This window comes from Orcinus orca, chromosome 5 (genome assembly GCF_937001465.1).
Source record: "Orcinus orca chromosome 5, mOrcOrc1.1, whole genome shotgun sequence".
NCBI lineage: Eukaryota > Metazoa > Chordata > Mammalia > Artiodactyla > Delphinidae > Orcinus > Orcinus orca.
In genome coordinates, this window is record NC_064563.1 from 19,729,431 (window position 1) to 19,753,248 (window position 23,818).

At 41.5% G+C, this 23,818-nt stretch overlaps 1 protein-coding gene and 1 long non-coding RNA gene across 5 annotated transcripts in view; one reads left to right on the forward strand and one right to left on the reverse strand.

Annotated features, from left to right (window-relative positions):
* The window catches only part of TSC22D2 (TSC22 domain family member 2), a 51,411-nt gene extending 47,911 nt beyond the window's left edge, over nt 1-3,500 (reverse strand). Inside the window, exon 1 of one of the 3 annotated variants that reach the window (XR_007477539.1) lies at nt 97-3,500. Coding sequence is in view for 2 of the 3 variants with exons in the window: in XM_004278178.4 (XP_004278226.1) it covers nt 97-2,045 (1,949 nt within the window). In the remaining variant the exon portion in view is untranslated. The remainder of the gene's footprint in view (nt 1-96) is intronic. The other 2 variants (XM_004278178.4, XM_012536151.3) reach the window with 2 other exon arrangements.
* Nucleotides 1,909-23,562, forward strand: LOC117195961 (uncharacterized). Of its 2 annotated transcripts, XR_004475895.2 has the most exons (3): nt 1,909-2,046; nt 19,450-19,776; nt 22,506-23,562. It is a non-coding gene; the product is annotated as an uncharacterized LOC117195961 (long non-coding RNA). The 2 variants fall into 2 exon arrangements; XR_007477549.1 differs by lacking the exon at nt 19,450-19,776 and having other exon boundaries at nt 1,911-2,046.
* Nucleotides 23,563-23,818: the final 256 nt, after the last annotated feature.

Genomic DNA, 23,818 nt, shown 5'->3' on the forward strand with positions numbered 1-23,818 from the left:
GCCTCAAATTGAGAAAAGAACCTCCCACAGTTGCATCCTAAACTACAATGTGTGGTCAAGCATTCCCATCAAATATTTCAAATAAGATTTCCATACCTGTCTTCATCACCATCAACAGGAATAGCTATGCTGAATACAGAGGTGGAGAGACTGTTCATAGGTGTTAACTGAAGGGGGTTTGCCAGGGCATCTGCAACAGGAGGCTTCACAACAGGCTTAATTTCAGCAATGAGAGAAAGTGGTGGTTGAGGTAGGGGTTCGGATTTTCTTCTAGTATCGTCAACTTGCCCGACTAAAGGCTGGATCTGAGTCTGAAACTGGCTTAGGTCAGACTGCGGTAGACTCGTCGGTGCACTGGCCGTGCCTGGCGCTAAGGGCAGCCCCACGTGCTGGATGATGCTGCCGCTCCTGCTGACCGGAGGATGGCTGCCCAGCTGCTGCGCCTGGGCCAAGGGCGCGGGTACATTTGGCATAGTAACAGAAGTGGTAGACACACTAGGCACGCTGGGAGCGGGCGCGGCTGCAGGCACGTTCGGAACTCCGGGCACCACGGCGTGAGGGCCGCCGGGCACTGCCGATGGCGCGCCGCTGCCACCCATCTGCGGCGGAGGCGCGGGCTGCGGCTGCCCGGCCCCGGCGGGAACCAGGCCCGACGGCGCCGCGCCTCCCACGGCAGCCGGGGGCACTCCGGCCGGCTGACCGGGCGCGGCCGGTCCGCCCTGCGCGGGGCCCGGCCCCGGGGCCACGGCTTCGCCAGGCAGGGAGGCCGCGCCCATCATCTGCGCGCCCGTGGAGGAGGCGTTCTGGCCGGGGCCCGCTCCGGCGCCCGCGGACGAGGGCTGCGCCGGGCTGGGCGGCTGCAGGCCGGCCACGTGCGGCTGCAGGTACTCACTCTGGCCGGCAGGCTGGACGGGCAGCAGATGGCCCGGCGGAATCTGAGCCTGGGGATACGCGAACTGCTGGGGCGGCGGCGCGGCAGAAGCGCCCACGGCCGGGCCGGGCTGCGGAGGCAGGGCCAGGCCGGGCTGCGCCAGGGTTACATTCGTCAGCGGCAGCCCCTGTCCGTTGGGCCCCGGGGGGACGGAGCCAGGCGCGGCGCCCTGGGGCTGGCTGGGCGGCGGGGCTGCCATCATCTGCGGCGGCCCGGCCGCAGCTCCCGGGAACGGCGGCAGCGGAGCCGAGCTCGGAGCCACAGCCCCACCTACGGGCGGCGGCTGCGGCTGCGGCTGCCCAACGCCAAAACTCTGCGGCGGGGCCGGGGCGGGCTGGCTCATTTTCTCCGACGGGGGTAGCTGTGACACAGCAGTCAAGGAACTGTCAGTTCCCGAGTCGGGCCCGTGCGCCCCCGGCATGGAGGCCACCACCACCACCACGGACCCTCCGGTGGCGCCCAGGCCGCTGTCCCGATCCGCAGTCTGATCAAAAGTATTGCTGTGCCTAATGCAATCCCCGGACCGGGTCAGGACGCTGCTGTCGGAATCCCGCTCATAGTATTCCATGCACGTCCATCGGCCGCGTCTATACGGCTCCCCGCTGCCGTGGTCCAGCTTGATCACGCGGAAACGGGAACTACAAGTGGTGGGGGGCTGCGAGGGGGCGGCAGTCCCTGGCCCGGCGGAGGGGCCCGCGACCGGGGGGGCTCCGGAGGCCCCTGAGGAGGGGGCCGAGGGGGCGGCCGCCGCTAGGGTACTGGCCAGCGCCCCAGCCACGCTGCGGGCCGAAGCGGCTCCTCCTCCGTTGGCGGGAGTGGCCGCCGCGGCCGCCAGCTGCCCGTCCAGGACGAGGTTGGGGGAGACGGTACCGGGAGTCTCCGCATCCCCAACATTGTTGAGCGTCTCTTCGGAGGAGCTGCGCTCGCAGACCTCCTCGGGGCCGTAGTCCGTGGCCCGAGAAACGTCGAATATCTCGGAGGAGACGTCCTCTGTGCGTGACTCGTCCGGATCGTCCAGGCTCTCGGTGTCCTCGGTGATGCTAGTGGCCACCTGGGCTGTGGTGACACTGGTGATCTGGAAGCAGCTCTTCTTCTTGGCCGGCATCTTGGACATGGTGAGGAAGGCTGGAGGGCAGAGAGGCACGCCGCCTCCTCTGCGATCTTGCCGGAAACCAGGAAGGGCAGAGCAGGGCCCCCAAAGACAAAGTCCGCGTCCGCGCTGGGGTCTGAGGCCCGCCGCTGTAAGAGTCACGGGTTGATCCGTGCGTCGGTCGCTCCGCGAGACATCCTCCTCCCGTTTCCTTCTCCGTGTCGGTCTCTTCGGCTCTGCCCCCGTCTCACTCGCGCGCCGGCTCCTCCTTCCTTCTCGCCTCCCGCAGTCGCGGTGCCTCAATTCAATACCCCCAGTGGCGGCGAAAGCGCGATCCCAGGGGCGGGCCGGCTGCTTCCTCCTCGCGTCTCCGGGCCGCCGTGGTCAGTCCAGCTCGGCGCCCCGCGCGGTCAGCAGGCCTAGGCTGGGGGTGGGAGTGGGAGGGCGAAGGGGAGGAGGCGGCGGCGGCGTGAGGGGCGGTGCTGTCCCGCTCCTCGAGCCAGTGCCGGCGTCAGCTCCGGGCTCTCGGACGCCGAGAGGGAAGAAGGAGGAGTGGCGAGTCCGGAGCCGGGGATTCCTGATTCAGCCAGGAGCCGCGGGCGGGCGGCGGAGCTTCGGTGCGGCCGGGCGGCCCTCCCTCCCCGGCTCTAGCCGGAGCTCAGCCCCAGGGACATGTCGACTGTCTCTGGCGGAAACCCGCTCCGGGGGAGGGGAAAGCCGGCTCGGTCCTCCCCTTACAGGGGGAGCCACCCCCGCGGGCGGGCGGGCGGCGGCGGCGGTCTCGGCCTCCCCTCGCGGCTCTTGAGAGAATCAGGGGCGGCGGCCGGCGGGCCGGCAAGCGGCGGCGCTCTGGCTGTGTGAGGTAGCGGCGGTAGCTTCTTCGGCTCCTCCTCGGTGCGACCGGTTTGCAGGCTCTGGAGAAACTGAAATTCAAACTGCTGAAGCGGCGGCTGCAGCTCCCTCCCCTCAGCCAAGATGGGGCTGAAATGGCCGCGCCAGGGATGCTGGGAGGAGCAGCAGCCCGGCTACCGCCGCCGCTGCTGACTAAAATGCCGCCGCTGCCGCAGCCGTCGCCAGCGCCGCAGCCGCCGCCGTTCCGTGACGCACCGGCGTCGTGACGTCACCGTCCCGCCCCCTCCGGTTTCCTGCAGTTTTCGCGTGGAGGCTGGGGGGGCGATGGGCGGGGCTAAAGGTTAAAAAAGGGGAGCGGTTTTTTTTTTAATTTAAAAATATTTTAAATTTAAATTTTGCGCTATAGGTCTTTAAGAGTTGAAGAACTAAAGGCTCTTAAATTCCAAGCCTAGAAAAACTTACAGCCGCGCCAATCGAATGTTTTTATATCGGTTTATTCCGAGACACTGGAAGACTGGAGGTCATGTGCTTGCTGTGTCTAATGTTTAGCAAAATCTTAGTGAAACAAGGCGATAGGAATGGGGGTTGGGGGGGGTTAGCTAGGATAAGGAGGGAGACGGCTGGAGGAACCGAATCACTTAAAAAAGTCTTTCCTGATAATAAATGTTATCCACTATAGTCAGAGGAGAGAAACGTTTTGAGAAATGGAGATGATTAACCAAGAATAGCAAGCCAGATTGAGTCAGAAAAAGGATCTTATAGCCAGAAATTCTGTCTCCAACAATGGCATCAGGAGATGGTTTCTTGCCCAGGGTGAGGTCAGTTTAAAAAAAGATTGGAGGTTACCAACATATTCCTAATTTTCCTGAGTTTGTTGTGATTCCAGCATCGAAGAGTTCATTTAAACATCTTGAGATTGTTTTTACTTTCAGCGTGAAATCAGCTTATGGGCTCCATAAATGTAGAACCTACTGCGTTAAATAGTTGTAGCTCTTTCTTTTGTTTATTCTAAAACTCCTAGTTGGAGCCAGAGTGTTAGATGTTTTGGATTGGGCCATGAACAATCAGAACAAGTTAGAAAGCACCCTTTCCTGTCCAGAAAGCAGCTATGAAAGTACTGGAGAATTTATCATTTAGTTGCCTTCTGGTGAAAGAAGATGGTAAGGCCATTCTTTTAAACAGTTTAAAAAAAAAAAAAAGAGGAAGGCGGTTCTTGAACTTTGACATACTAATACATCATTTCGGTAAAATCTAAAATGTCTTGATGGAATTCAAAATTTCGTATCTATTACAGCTTTAGCAGTCATACCATGATGGGTGACATAAATCAGTTAATCACTGTACTCAGTTCTCTAATCTTTGAAAAATAGAAATACTTTTTATCCCAAAGGATGTTTTGGTAATTAAAATTTACAGAGAATTTTTTAGGTCCTTAGTTGTAAATAATATACAGAGATTTGTCGTTTAACTTTAGTAGAACCCATGTCCTCCATACCCAAGTGACTGAGGTCAGGATGTAAAATAAGACCACATAATAACATCCCTGTTTCTTAAGGGGGTGGGAGAGAGTAAAGTAACAAAGTGTAACATTATGCTGCTATTGTGGCAGAGATAGCTAATGGAATGTTTCAGTTCTAAATCTGTAATTTCAGTAATTGTTAGAGACAGTTTTCCATCAGTAAGGTAGATCAACTGGTTACATCCAATATGAATTTATAAAAACTTAGTTTCATTTTGGATTAATTTCCCAGATTGTTAAAAGGGGTGACCATTGGGTGATGTTGACTGTGTGGCTTTTGGAAAAATAAGTATCGTATGCCTGCTTGTCCCATTACATTATTTTATAACATCAACTTCTTGATTACTTGTTATGATACTCTTAAATCGCACATTTAAAGGAATCATCTTAAAGTAATCTGTAAGACCGTTTCTCCTTAAAGAACATGTAAAGAATTTATTATGAAATGAAAATGATGACAAAGATAATTTAGAAGACATCAGTAATGGGCTATATTTCTGGTAAGGATGGGGTTAAAGATGTTAAAAGACATCTAGCAAAAAGATAAGATTTATAAAGTTAAAATGTTTTATTTATCTGTTTAAGGATTTGTGTGTGTTTAAACGAATAAAATAGTTCTCTTGAAAGTAAGTTTTCCAAAAGCTTTAAAGGCCCTAGCTTCTTTTATACATTTGCTCTTTAAAAATGTAAGGAACTTATTGCATAAAACTTCTATTAAGAAATGATAAGAATTCTGGTTGTTGCAAATAAGTGTGAAATCATTTTATAGAGAGCAAAAAATCATATAACTGCAAAAAGCTATGTAATTTCTGGTTGTTCCACAAAAAATTAAAAGCTGTCACGTAACTAATTAAAATGATAGAAAACAGGATGTACATGCAAGTATGTGTGTGTGGAGAGTTCATAATAAGTAACTCGTAGCTCTGTAGTCTAACACACTGGAACTGGGGAGATCCCTGGAGTTCCATACCTCAAGACTAGTGGTCTTACTGCAACTATCCTGGCTTCCTGTCTGCACCCAGAAACTTTAGGTGGAAACTGTGGGAATCCTTGGTTACTGCTCAAGGACCTCCAACTTGACTGTTCTACACTTTCTTCTTCCCTCAAAGATTTAATTTGAAGCAATGTATGAGAAACATATTTAGGAAGAACAATGCAGGGGGGAAAATGACTTAGAAACTAAGGACTGTTTCCGCTGATTGGAAAAAGACAAAACAAAACAAAGCAAGAAACAACTATGGCAGCAAGATCTTTTCATCATTTGAGAGAATCCTATCCCCAAATTCTGCTAGGTTATCATCTAACCATATCAGTTACCAGATGGAAAACTGTTTCATTGTCACAACATCCTGGAATGTAAACTACAGAAATACTCAAGAAAACCTGACTTTTTATTTTTCCAATGAATGTGTATCATATTTAAATTAGAAATGGTACATTAATCCAAACACTCTGGGATAGAGTAAAGAAAATCGTATTTTCAGTAGAAATGAAGCAACTGTCTAGGTTAAGAGAAGTAACCTTTAGAATTAGTACTGTCAGTCAGACGGTGACATTTATTGAGCGCTCCCTTGTGTGCATTAGGAATTGGATAGCTTGTATCCCAGCCAACAAATTTTTCTGGGATTTAGAAATAACATATTTATTTTCTATATTTTTATCACTAAATTGTTAGAGAAATACAAAGTGGAGGACTAGTTTTCAGGTTCCAAAAAGCATTTGCTGGAAATAAATATCAGTTGTCTGAACAAGTAGTACTGGACTTATTACTATGTTTTACCTGGGGTTCCATTTCTGGAACAATATCTTATTAATACCCCCCTGCAGTGAAGCCGTTGTGTAATATTATCCAAAAAGGGGGAAAAAAAGGTAACAAAAGAGGACAAAGGCTAATGAAATTCCATGAATACTCTTATAAAGAAAAACATAATCTGATTGAGATGTACAAACTTTGAGAATGAAGTGTGTAAAGTTTTCACATGTATGAAAAATTCTATTAGCTACTCTTCTAGAGTTCAATATGCTATCAAACAATGATGTCTTTTTTTAATAGTGAAGATTTCCTTGAGTTCCAAAGACCTTTGAAGTTCAGGCAAAATAGAGCAATTTGGTGGAAGAAAAGGGTGAATTTTGAACTAATAATAAATACAATGTCCTATTAAAGCTTTTTTTCTTTTATTATGGAACTTAACTTAGAATCTAAAACATTAGTTCTGTGGTTTTGAAATCTAGCTTAAATGCTGCAGTGTAGGGCAACTTCAATAGAAAATCTATTAATGACTATATTCTTTTTTTTTTTTTTAACATTATATGTTACCATTTGGGATAAAAGAAATCTGTGTTGCCTAACTGGAGAGAACTTGAGATCAAGAGTAAGCTCCAGTTTTGCTATGGACTTGTTTTCTGACTGGTGACAAGTCTATATTAATCCCTCAGTTTCCCCATTACTAAAAAGAAGCAACATTGTGGTAAAGAGGCGTTAAACCACCAACCCCAGAGAAAGAATGGATCGAAAAAAATAACATGTGGCAGTGTTTTGGCATCTTTGGAAAGATAGAACTCAATGTGATGCTATTGGCAGTAATGTTTTCAATACAATTTGTTAATTAAAAAGAAAGTTACAAAGTGTACATGATTTTAGGAAGAAGCCATATTCTGTCATAGATGAACTAGTTATTTACAGACATTTAATGGCCTATCATTGGTAATGTGAAATCATCACCATCTATTCTGTCCTTGTGTATATGAATTTGGTATATGCACAGATGTGATTATGTATCATTTCAAGTGATGACATACCTTTACTTTTAAGTTGTAACTTTAACACTCACAGAAGAGCATTGAAAGACATTGCCAATTTCTAGACTTCTGGGTTATAGTTCCCTATGTATGTTACTATTATCATCTTACAAAGTTTTTAAAAAGTGTGTTTGAGTGTAGAAACTTGTATAAGCTTTATATGGACACGAAGGTGGTCTAAGTGTTGTTGACTGATAATCTGTTGGTCATTCTAACCTGGCTAATTGGACTACTTTTAATTCATAGGAACAAAGGGTTGAAAGGCACAGATAGAATCTTGACTACTTTGTATTTGAAGTTACATTTTAATTCAAAACTAGTTCTTTCATCACTGGAAACAAAACACTTTTAGCATTTAACTTTAGAATACTTGAAATCCTACTTTGACAGCATTCATTCTCATTAAAATCTCAACTCATGATCCATGTTTGCACAAGGATTTGGGTATTACTTAAGATGTCCGTGTAATGAGCTGCTTCTCTGCAAATTAATACTCACTTCCCTTCCCCATCTGTTGCCTGGGATCTTTGGAAAAGAAGGGAAATAAAGGAAAAATGCAAAATCAAGGTGAAATGTTAACCATAGGGTCGTTCCAGTTGCTGCCATGAAATCCCTAATGAATAATCATAATAGTATTACTATGACATCCATTTTGTGGCACATACCTATTTTTAACCTAAATTGACTAGATACAAATATATTTTCGTCTTCAAATATTTAGAATATTTTCTCCATCTTCACCCTGTTTTTTCTGGATTTTGATACTAATTTTTCTTTTTTTGCATACTCCAAATGTTTATTCACTGACTGATCTAATTCTAGATTTTTTGTTTATAAAAATTTCATTCTTACTTGCTGTATAGGTACTCCATCAATACAATGGTTCTACCCTCGAAGGAAAAAATATTCAACCCTTTCCACAGAAATGCATATTTTCAAGAAAGAAATTATGTGGTAATGATTCATTCACATTATCCAAATATTCTCTACTGAATTTCTTTCATCTTAACTACTGTGTTTAAAATAATTTTGCTTTTTAATATTTCATTTGAAATATTATATTTTGGTGAAAGAAAAAAATCTCCTAGTAGCACCAGCCTTATATTTTGAACAAACAGCTTTAAATATCTACTTGTTCCTTCATTCAAAACATATTTAGAAGCCCACTATATGTTGGCTTCTTTGCTAGACTTGGGGAAAACACTTACACCCTTGTTCTAATAGGTCTTATGTTTTAGTAGGGAAACAGACACCAAATAAAAAAGTTGTAATTTCACATATTCATAAGTGTTAAGAAGAAACAAAGCAGTCATGGAAGATGGGAGCCAGGGCACCTTAGGTGTGTGCCAGGTGGGCCCTAGGAAACGCTCTTTGAGCCAAGGGCAAGCTCATTGTCAATAGCCAGCATTTAAGGAGGAGAGACAGGTGCAGACAATGACCCTGAGGTAGAAACCAATGTGTGGTGGGGAGGGAGCTGGAGGCATCTGGAGGGAGCAGGGCCAAGTGAAAAAACCTGTATTTTATTTTAAGTATAATGGGAAGCCACAGGAGGGTTATAAGGAGAGGATTAACATGATCTGATTTACATTTAAAAAGAACCCTTTTTGTTTTCTTAGTCTCTCATAGTTTAGACTATGTTGTGTGTTATGTTTAGACAGATCTAAACTTCTCATTATATAGTCAAAGATAAGTTTATAGGGCTATAATTTTGTCATACCAAAGTGGTAGAAATATCTAAGAGTCTACATGACAGTTCTTACATAGACATTTAATAACTTTATAGCAAAACAAAAGCTTAATACCTGTAAGAGAGAAATCTTTTTCTCAATGAAACCCTAAACTAAGTTAATGGCAGTGATTTTGATTACTCAAGAAGAACGTGAAATGCCCCATTTAAAAAGAAAAAGAAAGAAAAAACAGCTCTGAACAACAGCAAAAAAAGAAACCGTTTTGCTTAAATGTAATTATTAGATAAGTGTGATAGAACCACCTGACAAGAAGAACTTCTAACAAGTAGAGCTAATTTTAGGGAGGCTCAGAGCTGAGCCTCATTTTCCCAGTGAGATAAAAATATACATAGATAAATCTAGGGACACTTGGAAGCATTCAGTGAGTCGTAAAAGAGCCACAGAGGAGGAACCTTTATGGAAGAGGTAGGAGGCAAGGCCATACATTTTGGTATTGGTGGGTGAACTTTGTTTTAGAGATTACTACTTCGTATTTCCCTTTAAGGGAATTTTACTCGGTTTCATGGGCTATTTCTCTGTTAGCAAGAGAATGCTAAGATAGCATTATTTAATTGAGGCTATACCCTGGTGGACCGGTGGTGACAACTGGCCACTGGTGACCTGGCCACTTTCTTCACCCCTTCCTTTATCTTCTCCCAATTCCAGGCCGTTGTATATGAAGGTTAAATTAGTTCTTACCGTGGTAAACTCCAAAGCAGGGCCATCAAGTCTGATAGCTTCAGCAGAGATAGACGCATAGGCCATTACTACTTTCTCTGGAGCACATAAAGTTCATTTATCTTCCTAGTTGAACATGGGAGAAGAAACACCTAGATGTTTTGTACCATAGGACTTTATGTAAATGTGAACTGACTGGTATAAGTTCCAAACAAAAAGGAAAAGGTTTGCTTACCTTATCCAATACTTTTGAAATATATTGTTTATTATTTGATGGCAGTTTTTGTTTTGTTTTGTTTTTTAAATTTAAGGTGTAGAGCATAACGATTTGACTTACATACATCATGAAATGATTACCACAATAAGTTTTGTGATCATCCATCATCTCATATAGAATTTGGTGGGGTTTTTAAAATTTTATTAATTATTTTAATTTAATTAAAATAAAAAATTTTAATTAAATTAAAATTATTTTAAATTAATTATTTTAATTAATTTATTTTTGTCTGCATTGGGTCTTCTTTGCCGTGTGCGGGCTTTCTCTAGTTGTGCCGAGTGGGGGCTACTCTTCGTTGCGGTGTGCGGACTTCTCATTGCGGTGGCTTCTCTTGTTGCAGAGCACGGGCTCTAGGCACGTGGGCTCAGTAGTTGTGGCTCGTGGGCTTAGTTGCTCCGTGGCATGTGGGATCTCCCTGCACCAGGTTTTAAGATTTTATAAATCTAGATTTCCAAAGGACAAGATTGGAGTCCTGGTTTTGTGTGCACCAGCCAACATATAAATGGGTCCACAAAATGTTTTAGCTTTAGCTTTGGTAAGACTCAAATATGCTAGTGGTTGCCTGATTCCCCCGAGGAACCCTCCTGCCTCAGGACCTTTGCACTTACTGTACATGCTGCTCATTCCCTGAGATATTTGCATGCCTAATTCTCTCACCTTCAAATCTTTGCTCAAATGTCACCTTTTCAATGTGACTACCCTGACTACACTATTTAAAACTACAAGCTCCTCCCACACTCATCCCTCTTTCCTGCTTTGTTTTTCTCTATCACACTTATTACCTTTTAATATATTATGTCTTTACTTCTTTTATCTATCTATTTATTTATTTATTTATTTTGTGATACGCGGGCCTCTTACTGTTGTGGCCTCTCCCATTGCGAAGCACAGGCTCTAGATGCGCAGGCTCAGCGGCCATGGCTCACGGGCCCAGCCGCTTCGCGGCCTGTGGGATCTTCCCGGACCGGGGCACGATCCCGTGTCCCCTGCATCGGCAGGCGGACTCTCAACCACTGCGCCACCAGGGAAGCCCTATTTGCTTCTCTTATTTGTTGTCTACCTTCCCACACTAAAATGGATTGTTCCAAAGAGGTCAAGGGCTTTTTACCTGTCTTGTTCATTCTTGTATTTCCAAGATCTGTAATAGAGCCTGGCATATTAGATTCTCAATAGATATTGTATAAATAAATGAGTTTTCCATTTTTTACAACATCTTACATTTTCATTCAATATTATGAAAGAAAAACAATGAATATGCCTAAAATCGTGGAACAGTGGGAAATTCCCTGCAAAAACATATATCTATAAAAGGAAAAAGGGGGCTTCCCTGGTGGCGCAGTGGTTGGGAGTCCGCCTGCCGATTCAGGGGACACGGGTTCGCACCCTGGTCCGGGAGGATCCCACGTGCTGCGGAGCGGCTGGGCCCGTGAGCCACGGCCGCTGGGCCTGCGCATCCGGAGCCTGTGCTCCACAACGGGAGAGGCCACAGCAGTGAGAGACCCGCGTACCACAAAAAAAAAAAAAGGAAAAAGAAAATATTTAAATTATTAGACAAAGATTTTAAAAACATTTTTATTGAAGCGATTTTATTTTTTGCAGAAATTTCAGAAAATATGCAAGATGTATATTGGATCATACGCAAAAATCCTTGAAAATACAGTATCTTTAGTATTCTGTAGAAACCATAAGATTGAAATTTTGATTAAGAATACACACTCTTTGACACTAGCCATTCTTAATCATATTTAATTCAAGGCACATTGAAATATTTTTAATATTTTGTATAATAGTCTAGTTTAAATAACACTTCCTTTACACAGGAAAATTTAATAAATAGAGCCACTCTAGGGGTTAAAAAGTCCTTATCATTTGTTTTTTTTAAATGTAGGTCTTATAATATGTCACTATAGTAACAAACTTTGGAGAAAAGGCTCTGTTTTGAATTCACAGAGTCTAAGTGCTATGGATTAATGAATACCTAGGCTGAAAAATGTCTTTTATAGACTCCTTGGGCTTTGTTTTCTTCATGTTTGGTTTGGCTGCTCTCATTTACATACTTGTTCTCATTAGGGTTTGAATTTCAGAGCTGGCCTCACTCTGCAATGGGAACAAATGTCTTGCCATGTGATACCAACTTTCCATTACATCCTGAAGCACTTGCAGTCCCAGAGGCAAAGAATTTATGGTTGGTACATGAGAGATGGGACCATCACATAAAAGAAGCCAAATTTGAAAACATATTTTTTTCTTGGTGCCAATGTAGTTTCAAGATGATAAGAATTCAGAATAATCATCTAATGACTAAAAATTAATCATTGTTAAAACACTGTTTTTGGCATAAAATAGCTAATGTTTCTAGTTGGCTGATAATTTTCATAGCAACCATGGTATTTGGCATGTCCTAAACACCTTTCATTAGAAGTTTTCGGACCCCTTTGAAGCAGCTCATTATACTCTGAAACAGTTCTGAGAATAAGGGAGAATAATATACAAGTTCTGCTGATATTCTGTAGCTGTGTAGAGAGCATCGTGTAGCAAATACTGAAAATGCACTACAAGATTTCTCAGTAATTCTCTAGTCAATTAGGAACTTGAGTAGATGCAGCAAGAGACATTCAGAAGTACTGAAAGTCAAGCCCCAAGTTAGAATTTGGTCAGAATTCCAAACTTAATTGTTTTATTCTTTTTTAAAAAAATTGAAGTATATTAATTGTTTTATTCTTAAAAAATAAATAGATGAATCATGGAGGCTATTTCAATAGCAGGGTCACTATTAATATCCACAAAAATAACATGGCACCCTATTTCCACGGAGTTCTGTATACTTCCCTGTTTCTCCTTATTCCTCACTATGTTTTAGAGATTTTTTGGTGGCAGGTATTATTTTAGTTTTGGCTAGAAAATCAAGGGAAAGGAGTATTGAGAATGGCAGTCAATAACTGTAAGAACTCATTATGAATCTGTTCATATCTCTGATCATAACTTGCATTCATGTAACACTTTATGGTTGTCAAACTCTTGCCATGTGTCATATCATTTGACCCTTATAACCCTATATCTGTGTGACCCTGGACAAGTCACTCAGCCCATGGCCATGGTTCCTATTTGGTAAACTGCATTTAATAGATGCCCTTAACTAAGTCTACAGGAATGTTCCAGAATTAAAAATAGAGTAGTCCTATGCATTATGAACTCTTTAAAAGAAAGGTATTATTATAAATGTAAGGTATTATTATTTATCTAACTTGGGAAACTGAAATTTAGAGAGAACAAGTGAGTTGACCCTAAGTATTTAACCACATTGTTCCCAAGAAACACATAGAACCATGGATTAAAATGTTTATATTTTATAGCTTAGATAAAAAGCATGAGCTTTTATCACAAAGGGTAAAATATTGCCTCTTAAGTGGAGAATAGTACTTTCCAAAAAATAAAAACAAATATTTCTTCTGAACCATGAACCCACTAATTTTATTTAAATGTATCAAACTGAATATGATTTTATCAGTTATTGATCAACATTCAGGCTACATACATATGACAACTAATGGCAAAACCAATTTGTTTGAAAAGATACCCAATTTGGGGGTAATTAATCCCATAATTATTCTGAATTACATAAACTGAAAGGAAAAATAGGTAATATATATATTTTTTAATTAATTTATTTATTTTTGGGTGTGTTGGGTCTTCATTTCTGTGTGAGGGCTTTCTCTAGTTGCGGCCAGTGGGGCCACTCTTCATCGCGGTGCACGGGCCTCTCACTATCGCGGCCTCTCTTGTTGGGGAGACGCGCAGGCTCAGTAGTTGTGGCTCATGGGCCCAGCTGCTCCACGGCATGTGGGATCTTCCCAGACCAGGGCCCAAACCCATGTCCCCTGCATTGGCAGGCAGATTCTCAACCACTGCGCCACCAGGGAAGCCCTGGTAATATTTTTGATAAAAATATTTTCCAAATATGTATACACATAATCAGAATAATATTTCATACGTAATAGTTAACTTGGTTGGCTAATATAGCCTTACCATATAGCTTATATATTAGAATGAAACCTCCTTAAGAACATTGGATATTTTATAAGATGTCTCAGTTTGAATGACATGATATTCTCTAGCTTCTACATTATTGTTCTTTTTAAAATGTATTATTACCCAAATGTACATGACTGAAAGAGTATTTGTATTTACTAACATTGCTAACCTCCAAAAAAGATCATTTTAAATTATTTTATTAAAAACTTTTTTATAATGGAAAATTCCAATATACATAAAAGTAGAAAGAATTGTATAACGAATGACAATACTTGCATATTCAGCGGGGTTCCTTGAAAATGGAGAAGTGAGCAACAGAGAGAGATTGAAAAGAATGAGTGTTTAACATGTGCCAGGCTGTGTGGTAGACGCTTAAATGTGTCTTCATTGAATCACCTCTAGTTTGGAGATGAAGACAGTGAACCTGAGAGAGACTGAGGACTTCCTGAAGAGATTAGAATCAGAACCATGTTAGAACTGGATCTGAGTACTCCCCAGGTCCATGTTCCCGCCATGACTCCGTCTGATAATTTATGAACCACCAAGATTAGATGTTCCCAAACTCGTGAAGAGTAACTACTTTCTGGGTTTTTGTTTTGTTTTGAGATCTCATGACAGTGGAAGGAGAGGCCAAGAGAAAGGGGTTAAACCTGTTATGAATGAATTTGAGGAGAAGGGTTGCTGTTAGTGAGGTTCTTGAGTGGGGAAGAAAGCTGGCAGGAGGTAGTTCCTTGCCACGTGAAAGCAGCAATGGACCAGCGCAGGCTTTGGGTTACGCCAGTCAATTAGGCCGATATGTTGAGAACCTCTGCTGTGGTTGAATAAGGCTCCCTGGAGGACTTTCTGTGTGCTTATATTAAGGAGTAGAGCGTTTATGATACGAGATAGAGAATTTTATTTTTCTATTCTTAAACAAAACAACTGGAAGTGTTGGGTCTGTCATTCTATTTCAATTAAAATGAAGATGCATCTTTAGCTGGAATGTATGTGTAACTGTCTTGGAATTAGACTCTCCAGGGTCAAACTATCTCCACACAGCAGACAAGAAAATTCCCGGGATACCAGGCAATGTTTTCAGCAGGCTGCTGCTACTTCCTGTGCCAGAGAAGAGGGGACTTTGGTTCTAATCCCAGCTGTGCAACTGGCAAATCATCTTACCTCTCTGGGCCTCTGTTTTTCCTCCTCTGAAAAATAAGTAGGCTGAACCGGACAATTCCTAGACCCCCTTCCAGCCCTTCCACTGTGTGGTTCCATGAGAAGAACAGAAATCACAGTTTATCCCTTAGGCCTTTTGGGGGAATAAAGCCAATATGGAAGGAATTACCTTCCATGGTAAAACTCTCTGTCTGCTATACAAATTTTAGTATCCAAAGATTTAAAGTCCATTGATCCTGAAGACTTGCTGGGAAGCAGGTCAGTTGACATTTCCATACACTTATTTGAATGTGTTTTAGTTCAGTTAAAAATTTTTTCTGTAAGCTGAAACTTTGCTTGAGAGTCAAATTAAAAAAATTTTTTTTAGTATTTCATTTTGAAATTTAAAGTAATTGACTTGTTTTGAGTGTCCTATTTAGGTACTTTTAAAATCTCAAATAATTTTGTCAAACACCCCCGAAATTGCACTCCACCCTCAGAAATTATTTTAGGAAAAATTGCTTGCTATATGAAATGGAATAGATGAAAATTTAAATGTTACATTATTTCAGTTATTCAAACATATATACATTAATGATGAATACATGCTAAGTGGAAACATTTTACTATAAAATTACATTGTGCTTTTGAACTACATAAAGTTCATTAGTTCACAAACGGGTGGATAACCTTGGTGAGAAAATGAAAAGACCTGTAATTGCGTGAAAATATAGATTCATCTTCTTTCGGAGTTGTCGTTTGCTCTGTACATGTGTTGAGTTCCTGCTAACTTGACAAGCGCTGCCTACTTGCTGAGGTTACAAAGATGAGTAAGATATGCTCCCTGCGCCTAGGAAATCATAGCTAGTAGATGTTTGTAGTTTGTCTGGAAAAAAAGAGAGCTAATAAAGTTTTTCTATTGCATTACCTCATTTGAACTGATGAGGTGGTACTATTATTTTCTTTATTTTACTCACGAGGAAACTGAGCCTCATAGAGGTTAAGTTATTGTAATGGTCAACTTGTTATTATTTGCTCAGTATCTGTGGTTCTATTTAGCAAAGGCTGGGATCATGTCTGTCCTTTTCACTCTGTAGCCCCAGTGCCTACCACAGTACCTGAACCTAATGGGTGTTCAATACACATTTGATGGATTAATAGATATTGGATTATTAGTACATCCAACAAATATTGGATCATAAAAAAACACTAGTAACATTAGTCCTCTCACTCTTCAGGTAAGTGCTCTTTTACTATGCCTTGCTGCCTCTTTCATTATATCTGTTTAGTATTAACAGAATGAATGCTTCAGGTCTGGAAAAAGAATTATGTACCACCTAGTTTTTTAAATAAGGGAAGAGATTGCCTTTGAAAAGCAGAAGCTGAACACCATTGCAAAAATACCAGGATAAGTCCCCCAGATTTAAAACTCAACCATCAAAAAAAAACAAAAACAAAAACAAACTCAACCATCAAAGTATTCTTTTCTTTATGAAGAAACAATTATGTCATATGTATCAAGCTTTGCCATTGTTTAATGGTTTGGAATCTTTTGGAATTAGCCATTAGAAGAGAAGGCAGCAAGTCTGAGGGTCTAGAAGTACCGTGTGTACTTTATTAGTAATTTGAATGGTATTTATGAAGCTCAGTTTATGGCTGACGCTAAGTATCAGGGTTATTAACACTTCAGAATATAAGAATGGAATTCAAAATGACCTTGGCAAAATTGAGAGTTGATAATCCTAAATAGGAACACATGTAGGCAGGAAGGACAAATGTATGATAACTGCAATGTGCAACTGTGGCAGAAAGGAATTTAGAGTACAAATTCAGGAATCAGAGAGTAATTCTTGCATTACATTCTCCAGACTGTTACTGGAATACTCCTGTCAGTCTTGGGCCTACCAGTTGAAGAGATTTTTAACAAAGTGGATGAGATTCAGAGGATCTAGAAAATAATTAAAGGTTAGAAATTTGGGAATGTAAAAACAGAAAACAAGTTGAATTTTAGTCAACTTGTAAGTTCCAAAAAATGTTTACCACTCTTACACCCTTTCTCCGAAGCTACTCCAAACGTGCTCCACCAAAATGAGAGGACGGAGCAAGATAGGATAAGACAATGGATCCAGCATCCAGGCAAAGGGAGTTCCAGGAGATAGGGAAGGGACAACCTGGGTGGCCAGTGTGCACCTGGTCCAGGACCATCCATCTCGCTGATGCAGGTTACAAGATTCAAGGGGAGTCTTCTTTAAGAAGGTGAAAATCAAATTTCTAATGCATTTGAACATTTTCAGAAAAAAGGCTCAACAAATTGATGGAGAGTTTGAGGTTCAGTTTATGATAGTACACAGAATTTTTGACAAAACAAACAAAAACCAACTGCAAGGAAACAAGTTGGAGCCAAAAAGAAAGGAAGAAGAGTTATAGTATATAAATGGTATAGAACTTACCAATAAATAACCCTTATATACCGACTCTAACATAAACGGTAAGTATTAATCTAACTAAAATTATGATCTGGTGATATGGAATGATGAAGAGACGAGGAGGGGGAAGTGTGTGATGGGAAGGGAGAGGGTGGTGGAAGAAAGCTATGTATTATATTCCACAGTGAGAAGTCTTAGCATATGCCTGTACTTCAAAAAATCAAATTAGCAATATAGGCAAATATAGCATACTTAAAGTTCTGGGAGTAAACATCAAAAACAGCAACCGGGCTTCCCTGGTGGCGCAGTGGTTGAGAGTCCGCCTGCCGGTGCCGGGGACACGGGTTCGTGCCCCGGTCTGGGGGGATCTCACATGCCGCGGAGTGGCTGGGCCCGTGGGCCATGGCCGCTGAGCCTGCGCGTCCGGAGCCTGCGCTCCGCAACGCGGAGAGGCCACAACAGTGAGAGGCACGCATACCGCAAAAAAAAAAAAAAAAAAAAAAAAAAAAAACAGCAACCAACCAACTAATCAAATGAATAAAATAAAATAGCTAAAAACACTGAACATGGGTGCCTTTGATGTAGGGAGAAAGGTGCTGATGGGAGGCACAAGGGGCTGCTATTTGTTGCAGCAAACTGTATAAATTGGCTTGTTCAAACTATGTGCATGTATCACTTTGATTAAAAGGAGCAAACAAAAAAGAAATCAAATTAACTATCAATACATAAAAATATAGTTAGGAGGTCACCTAATAATATCCAAACGTGGGGAAATTTGTCTTTTCTTAATAGTGATAACTAACTGCTTGTTGTATTTGTGAAGTCAGGATTTTGGCTAATGCTGTGTTCTAGTAAAGGTTGATCTAAAGGAGCTTCTAAACAAACGAGGTGTTTCCTTTCCGGGAGCTGCGTGGGACTAACAGTCCACACTCAACAGTCTGGCATGGCTTCTATGCAGTGATGGAGTAAGGCCTGAGTTGCATTGCCCTGGCTCATCTTCTGGGTTCCTTAGAACTCTGTGGGCCCCTGGCAGAGGTGTGGTGTGAAGGACAGAGCAATAATAATTCGAAACATATTACGATGACACCTATTCAACTCTACTACAATCAAGTATAGAATTTAAAAATATACATATATATATATATATATATGTACACACAAATATTCAAATTATTATTCCTCTGCACCTGTGAGGAGATTACTACCTCTGAGGGGAAGGAACTGACATGTTTTGAGTATCTGCCAAGTGCTTCACAAACATAATTTCATTTAGTCACTCAGTACTGCTATGAGGTGGGTATCACATAGCCCCATTTTACAGATGAGAAATTACAGTTCAGAGAGGTTAGGTAACTTTTCTGAGGTCACATAAGTAGCCTATGATTGAGCTGGAGTTGACCTTAGGTCTGTGTGTCCACAAAGCCAGTGCTTTGCCCTTCATACTGCACCTCTGCCAGAGACCCATAGAGCAATAAGGAACCCAGAAGATGAGCCAGGGCAATGCAACTCGGGCCTTACTCCATCACTGCATATAAGCCATGCCAGACGGTTGAGTGTGGATTGTTAGTCCCATGTACACACACACACACACACACACACACACACACACACACACATGCTTGTTTTACCTTTAAAATGATGCAGAACAACCAGTTCTCCCATTCTACATGGATATGCTTTGAAAATAACTGATTTGCTCAAATTATATAGCTATTTTGATGTCTTGTAGATACAACTTGAGTGTGTATGTGTTACATGTGATCTGGTACCATGAGAAGACTTCAGAAATGCTCAAGGCCTGTAGGTGATGGAATAGTCAAAACTTGTCCCATCCAACCAATCTCCCAAACTGCTACATAACCCCTGGAGAATCTGTGAATCATAGTTTATAAACAACCATTCATAGATACAGGTATTTCCCTGACGGTATTATTTATGTGAGGCAGCTAAAGAGCAACTTTCTTTTTTTTTTTGCCTTGTTAAGTATTAACTCTAGCACCTGCCTCGCAAGGGCAGCAGGGTGGAATGGTGGAGAAGAACCCACTTGTGAAGAGAAGCTGAAGAAGCCCCTTATAGAGAGAGGATGGCAAAGAAAAGTCAGCCTTTGAAGAAAAGTCTTCCTGAGGAATGAGGACCACATGGTCCTGTGGTCCTCCTAATCCAGATGCCAAGAATAAATGATCCTGGGTGATGAAGAGCCACTTGCCGCTTCCTCAGCTTTGTGATTCTGCCTGAAATGGATTTCCAGTTGAAAGATTAAACAACAACAACAGCAATAACAACAACCATCTCTCAAATATGCTCTTAACAGGTATTAACAGTTCATTATGACAGTAGTGCCTATTTTCACACTGTGATTCTTTCAGTCAATAAAAATATTTTCATCTTATATACATTTTAAAAAAAGCAGCCAGTAAGCATTTTAATCTTTCCAGAATTGGTTCACAGTAAAGTAGGTTTCTCACCTTTGAGCTAGGTGAAAGAGCATTGAGTTTCTCCTTTGTATTATTCCATTTGTCTCTACTTCAAACAGGAACAAAAATCCTTTCAATAATTTATCAACTAGATTCATTGGTTCCTTGAATTGAGAACCTGCTGCAATCTGAGGACACCCAATGACTGTGACAGGGTAGCTGGCCTGGAGGATCTCATTTTCTATTTAGGGATGATGGTGGAGGCAGAGGAACCTAGATTTGGAAATAGACAATGATGATAAGATGACAATAAAACAGTGTACAAAGGTTAAGACAGCACAAAAACGAGTAAGACTAACCCTGGGGCTCTTCAGAAAGGTTCCCACAGACGAGGTGAAGCTTTGGCTTGGTCTTGAAAGTCTTGTGAGAGTTTTCCAGTCAGACAAAGGGGACCTTGAAGACATTTGTGAGGGATGACAGAAGAAAGGTATATGGTAAAGGAACAGAGTTAAGAACCAAAGTGTGTTCGGGGAATGGCATGAGGCTCCATGTGGCTAGGGTAAGGAGTAAAAATGGGAGGGTGGTGGAGATAAGAAACAAGAGGTAGGACATCCTATAGGTAAGTAACATGACTGACAGGCTCCAAGATGGATTGTCAAGAAAACACTGATGACAATGAGAATGGGCTAGAGTGAGGTGCGAGAATAGGTAGTAGTCCAAGAGAGAGCTATGGAGTTCTTTAACTGTGGCAATAAGCATTTCAAGGAGGGGATGGTAAGGAATCAGAAGTCATTTAAAAATGTAAAGCACTATATCATATTATATAAAGATATTAATTATTGGAATGATTATCTGTCATAACTTGGGGTGTGTTGTGACAAGCTATCCCTAGTTAAATGAAGATTCCCCGTGGCCAGTCTAATGCACAATACCATCTACAGTAGGTATGTGCTACCATCAGACGGTCCTCTCGCGACTCCCCAGAATTGATCGTGTCAGCAATTTGTGGAACCAGCTCGTTTTAATCTCTTTAAACATCATAAGATAAACTTAGATTGCCCATTTGATTTTAAGTATCCTGCAGACGACAATTAACTTTACTTCTAGCGTGTACAATCATGTCTACATAACTTTTGTGGAATTGGTAAAATGGTGACATTTAAGGATGCGAAAATTAAGGCCTGTGATTTTGCAGGCTTTTCACTCAGATGAATGAATTGATAGCTTTGTCACAGCATTTCAGCATTCCAGGCTTGTGATAAAATGGAATCCAGTTCAAGTTTCTTTTAAGCTTCATTTTAAGGAACCAAGTGGCCCTTGTGATTAGATATATAAACATTGGTAAATATGCATGTTTGGATTTGACCATGATTTAACATTTTGACCAAACACCTATGCTAAATCCATCAATGAGACAGCTGAGGAAATAATTTCTGGAAGAATTTTTACTGTTCTTCAGTGTTCCTCAGGCAGGAAGCCACAGGAAATAATGTATTGTGGGACGTATTTTCCTGCAGGATTTGGTGTGTCATTCATTGTACACAATTTTGCTTTCCAGCTGCCTGTAGTTCACATTTTTGTACTTGCTTTTCCCTTCAGGATAATCTGATGAAGTCAGTTCCTCAGAGATAGAAAATGTCTTTTTATTTTTTTAAGGTCAGGTTTTTTTTTTTTTCCTTCCCAATTGAGAGATAAATTTGATTAAACAGAAAAGATTTAAGTAGCCTGAATTAATTATTTTGACATATGAAATAACCATGATTGCAATTTGAAATAGTCATCAGATAATTGTATTAATCTAATAGGATGAGTGTTCTGGGTTAAATGAAAATAAGGTCTGTCAAAATTGGAGCAGTTTAAGATGTAATAAATTAGAATCTGGGATATGGAAATGGAAACCACCCTTTTCTGAGAGAACCTCACTATTATTTTATTAGGTATGCTTTTTTACTTAAAAGTTTCTCTGCATTTCTTTTCTTCCCACTATCCTGTACCCTTTCTTTAATGTACAGTAAAATATTTTCCCCACTCTTAAATGGGAAGTAGTGAATAGAATGCTTTAAAATCAGAGCTAATATCTCACATTAAGCAACCATTTTTTTTTAAAACACCTATAGCATTGGTTTTTCCAACTCTGCCTATGCATTAGAATCACCTGGAGTACTTAAAAACCAAAAAAACCCAAAACAAACAAACGAAAAAAACCAAGCAAACCAACCTACAAACAAAAAACACAGACTGCACTCCAGAATTACTGATTTGCTTGGTATGGGGTTGGGCCTGGTTGTCCACCTTTCTTAAAGTCTCCCAGGCTCGCTCTAATGTACCGCAGGGTTGAGACCACTGACCTCTACTGTTCTCTGTACAGGTATCCCCAGGGTCATTTTCAATCTGCTAACCTTGACTTCCCTATCACCCACTCAAGGACTGCTCTTGGGAAAACTGACAGCCAAGTGCAGTGGTCTAAAAGGGAGAGGCCTAAGATGATTTGTTAGGCTATGGGAAAAATAGGAGAACATCTATCTTTATTTTTGAATCTCATCCTCTAACGATATCTGTTTTTAAAATATCTTATGGTGTACATGCTATTTTAATACAATAGACTTTTTTTTTTTTTTTTTTTTAGGTTGGGGATGCATCATCAAAATCTTCACAACCTTTGAGATAGGCAGAACAGAAAATACCCTTTTTCCCATTACTTCGGTCTCTTGATTCTTTATGGTCAACAAAACAGCTCAAATGTTGGCTTTTCATTTCTACTGATTTGCTGCAGAGTTTTCTAGAGCGATGTATGAAGTCCTGCAACATGTTTGTCTCCCATTTCACAGCCCCAGAAAGAGCAGTATTATATGAAAAACCATCAAATACAGTCTCTTTTGCTGGGTCTTTGCTGTTCCCAGGGTTCCTGCTACAGCTTCATCTCCTGGCCCCTTCTCTTGGTAAAATTTGTTCTCACTCTTCTAAGCTCTTCTGAAATGCACAAGTGCTTTTGCGTACAGCAACAGGAGAGAAGACTTTAATGTAGAAATGCCTTAGAAATATCTTCTGGTATTGGGACTTCCTTGGTGGCGCAGTGGTTAATAATCCGCCTGCCAGTGCAGGTGATGTGGATGGGTTCCAGCCCTGGCCCGGGAAGATCCCACATGCCACGGAGCAACTAAGCCCGTGTGCCACAACTACTGAAGCCCGCGCGCCTAGAGCTCATGCTCCGCAACAAGAGAAGCCAGCGCAACGAGAAGTCCGCACACCACAACGAAGAGTAGCCCCCGCATGCTGCAAGTAGGGAAAGCCTGAGCACAGCAGTGAAGACCCAATGCAGCCAAAAATAAATTAAAAAAAAAAAGAGAGAAAAAGGAAACATCTCCTGGTATTAAGAAATTGTTTTTAAGGTATAATGTTGATATTGTGGTTATTTTAAAAGAATAAAAGGAATCCTTGTGTTTTAGGGATACATAATGTAATATTTGTGGAATGTGCTTTAAACTAATATGACAGTATATTTAACCACAATAATTAAAAAAAAACCTATGTGAAGGGGGAAAATGGTTGGAAGTAGATGAGGCACGACTGGCCGGGATTTGGTAGTTATTGATTCAGAGTAATGGGCACATGAAAGTCATTACTACATTCTGCTTGCTTTTTTCGCATGTTCAATTTTCTATAATAAAAAGTTTACAAAAATCCTTTGGGTCATTTCTGGTTCATTTATTTAAAAAGAAAACTCTCTGCCCAGTATAACAAGGGCATCTCAAACCACAGCTCTTGGGCCTGAACAATTTCAGATACGGACCTCAGATTGTGTTCTGCAGTGAATTCTGTTCCTTCTGGGGAGGTTTTCCTCCTTCCCCTCTATCCTTCCACTCTTTTCCTTTACCCCTCAAAGTCTGTCTCTCAACCTGTTGACCGTCACCCCCCTGCAGTTGGCATCCTCTCTTCCAC